The following is a 2,760-nucleotide window of genomic DNA, read 5'->3' as shown; positions in this document are numbered from 1 at the left end:
TGCATGAACATAGAGAGATAGAGAGAGAAAGGGAGGAGAACTTATTCCAATTCAAATAGCCTAAAAATAATCAAAAGCTTATCTTGAATTTATTGAAAAAAGGTCCCACAACACAAGGTAATGAGGATCGGGCGCCAATGCAAGATTAGGGCACCTCGGCACTGCGTGTGATCGTGGGCCAATCACTACAAAAAAAACACAATTTTTGTATGTGTTAACACTACATCAATTTTAAACAGCTTCTCCCATTTTGACGCCTCAAGCCAGCAGAGCACACAGTGTCTGCGGATGGGCAGATTGCCATTCTACTGAAATTGTCTTCCTTCAAAAGTCTGGCCAAATTGCCACGACACAGGAACCGCCTTATGCGAAATGACGCTCTTTCCATCACTGGTGGTCACCCTGAACGACAGAGTCTGTCCCAAAATGTTGAAATGGCTCTGCCAATTCTGCCCCCAGTTGCGCGACATGCTTTGCCACCCGGAGTTCGCGTGGGTCTGCGGATGATTGGCCTTCACTGACACGGCCACCACATCTCCGGCTCCTCCCACGTTGGTGACCAGCACAAGCTGGAAATACTGAGTTCCAGCTATAGTGAAACGAATTCCTCCACTCTTCACACATTCCACCCTTGTGTAGCGCACTGGAACAACGCCGCCCTTGTATAAGGCAATCTGTTGAAAGGCGGGAACAGAGAGATCGAAGTGTGGAAGAGGAGGGTTGCACCACCCGCCGGCGTCGTTGGGTTCAGCATAGTTGGGCGGGCAGAAGTTGGTGGCGGTGACGGTCACCGATGTTCCGGGCAGACACCACTGTGGGTCGTCCTCTTGCCTGCACTCCAGTTTGTAACATCCTCCGCAGCTCAGCCCTTTGTTGAACAGCACCGTGCTCAGTGCAGCCGTGTATATTCCGTACCCCTGCTGAGGCAAATTGCCATACCCACAGGCACCCCCTGCACAACATCAACCACAATCAGCATCCATTCATTCTTCTCTTTCCTAACACTTGATCATTGCAAATTAATGTTTATATATGTCTATGGTGGAAATCATCTTCAAGTTTTAATTTGTTTGAGTGATTCATCTAAAATTATGTTCGTTTTTTTAATAGAATTCATTTATTAATACAAAAGACATATTATAATGATAACAAGAGGTGGAGTGTAATAGAATGAACATGTTAACACAATCTCTTACTCTTTATCTTAAATTTGTTAACAAAAACTCTTATTTTTTAGGCATTTAATCTGAAACCATTCGTTTTCCAATACTATTAATACCCAAAGACATACTAGAACGTAACAAATGATGGAGTGTAATAACATTTCTTCAATAAGATCCACCAATTAATACCTTAAAACATATTACAATGACAACAAGAGGTAGAGTGTAATGACAAGAACTATTAACGAAAACTCTTACTTAATGATTTATATAAAATCATTTTTAAGAATATGTTTGGATGACTCATCTAAAATCACACTCTGCTTCTTAATAGAACCCATTTATTAATATCTAAAAACATAGAGCAATGAAAAAAGAGGTGGAATGTTACTCAAAAGCATACTATAATGACAACGAGAGGCAGTGTAATGATATAAACTGTTCACAGAAACTCTCTTACTTATTAGGTGGTTCATTTGAAATCATTTCTAAAGATTTATTTGGATGATTCACCTAAAATCACACTCGTTTCTCAATATAACCCGTCTATTAATACCTATAAACATACTGCAATTGCAAAAAAGGGTGAGTAAATAAAATAGATCCGAGATATCTCTGTATTGAAGTATATGCGTGCATACCCATAGTTCCAGCTTCATCGTTGCCGCCATAGAATGTAGCGTGTGCTTCTAGCCATTGCTCCTTTATGTGGACGTGCCTGTGTGGATAGTGTGCGTAAGCTGGGAAACCCATGCACCCAAATCCTAATGCTAACGCAAATACTCCCAAAACGACCATGTTTGCAGATGGGGTTGCCATTTTTCTGCTCAAGCTCTTTCGATAGATCCTCAATTAGATTGATGTGTGTAGTGAAGATGGAGAGGGGGCATTTTATAATGGATCGTATTGACTAGGACAATCCTAGTTTGCGGATCTCCTAACCGAGAATTCCTCAACAGAAACAAGACTGGGAAGAGGTAAATCTTTAGGCCCGTTTTAGGTGGGCCTATCTTGTTGAATCCGGAGGCCTATGAGAAATCAGGGTCTATTCCAAGGGTTGTGTTGGAGATGGCTCGTTTGTTTGTTTAGATTTTGTCTCGCGATTCGGGAGACCTTTTCAGGACAATCCAAGTCTAACTGATGTTTCGCTTCAACCTGCCAATTGGGGCAAAGGTTTTCGATTCGCTATTGCCCTTTCTTCCCTTACGAAAAGGAAGGAGATTAACTGGATGACCAATGACAGTAATGCTCCGAGCATGTTGGAACGAATTCAATTTACAATCTTTTTTATTTGTTTGAATAGCTTACAGTTGAAAATATAAAGGGCAACATCTGAAGGTATTAAATTTGTAGAACAAACTATTAAGATGGTTTACAGATCATCGACTTAGGGATGCACCAGAAAAATCTAATCTTATCATTGATTTATACAAACAGTTAAAAAAATAAAATCATAGAACTATTTACAACTGACACCTAATTAGGTATATGTTTAACATCAAATGAATGACAGCAGTTATTCATGTTTGCTATCTTTCATTGTATTCTATAATGAACATTGAAAGTAGAAAGTAAGAAAGGAGAAAATGTTCATTAC

The 2,760-nt window shown here is 40.0% G+C and overlaps 1 protein-coding gene across 1 annotated transcript; it reads right to left on the bottom strand.

The window, feature by feature from the left end:
• Positions 1–305: 305 nt before the first annotated feature.
• Positions 306–1,982, bottom strand: LOC131068971 (expansin-A2-like). The gene is made up of 2 exons (XM_058004261.1): positions 1,805–1,982; positions 306–952 (listed from the first exon to the last, which is right to left on the bottom strand). Exons 1-2 carry the CDS (start codon positions 1,980–1,982, stop codon positions 306–308), a joined length of 825 nt encoding a protein of 274 aa, XP_057860244.1.
• Positions 1,983–2,760: the final 778 nt, after the last annotated feature.

This window comes from Cryptomeria japonica, chromosome 7, assembly GCF_030272615.1.
Source record: "Cryptomeria japonica chromosome 7, Sugi_1.0, whole genome shotgun sequence".
NCBI lineage: Eukaryota > Viridiplantae > Streptophyta > Pinopsida > Cupressales > Cupressaceae > Cryptomeria > Cryptomeria japonica.
This window is presented reverse-complemented; position numbering and strand designations above follow the sequence as displayed.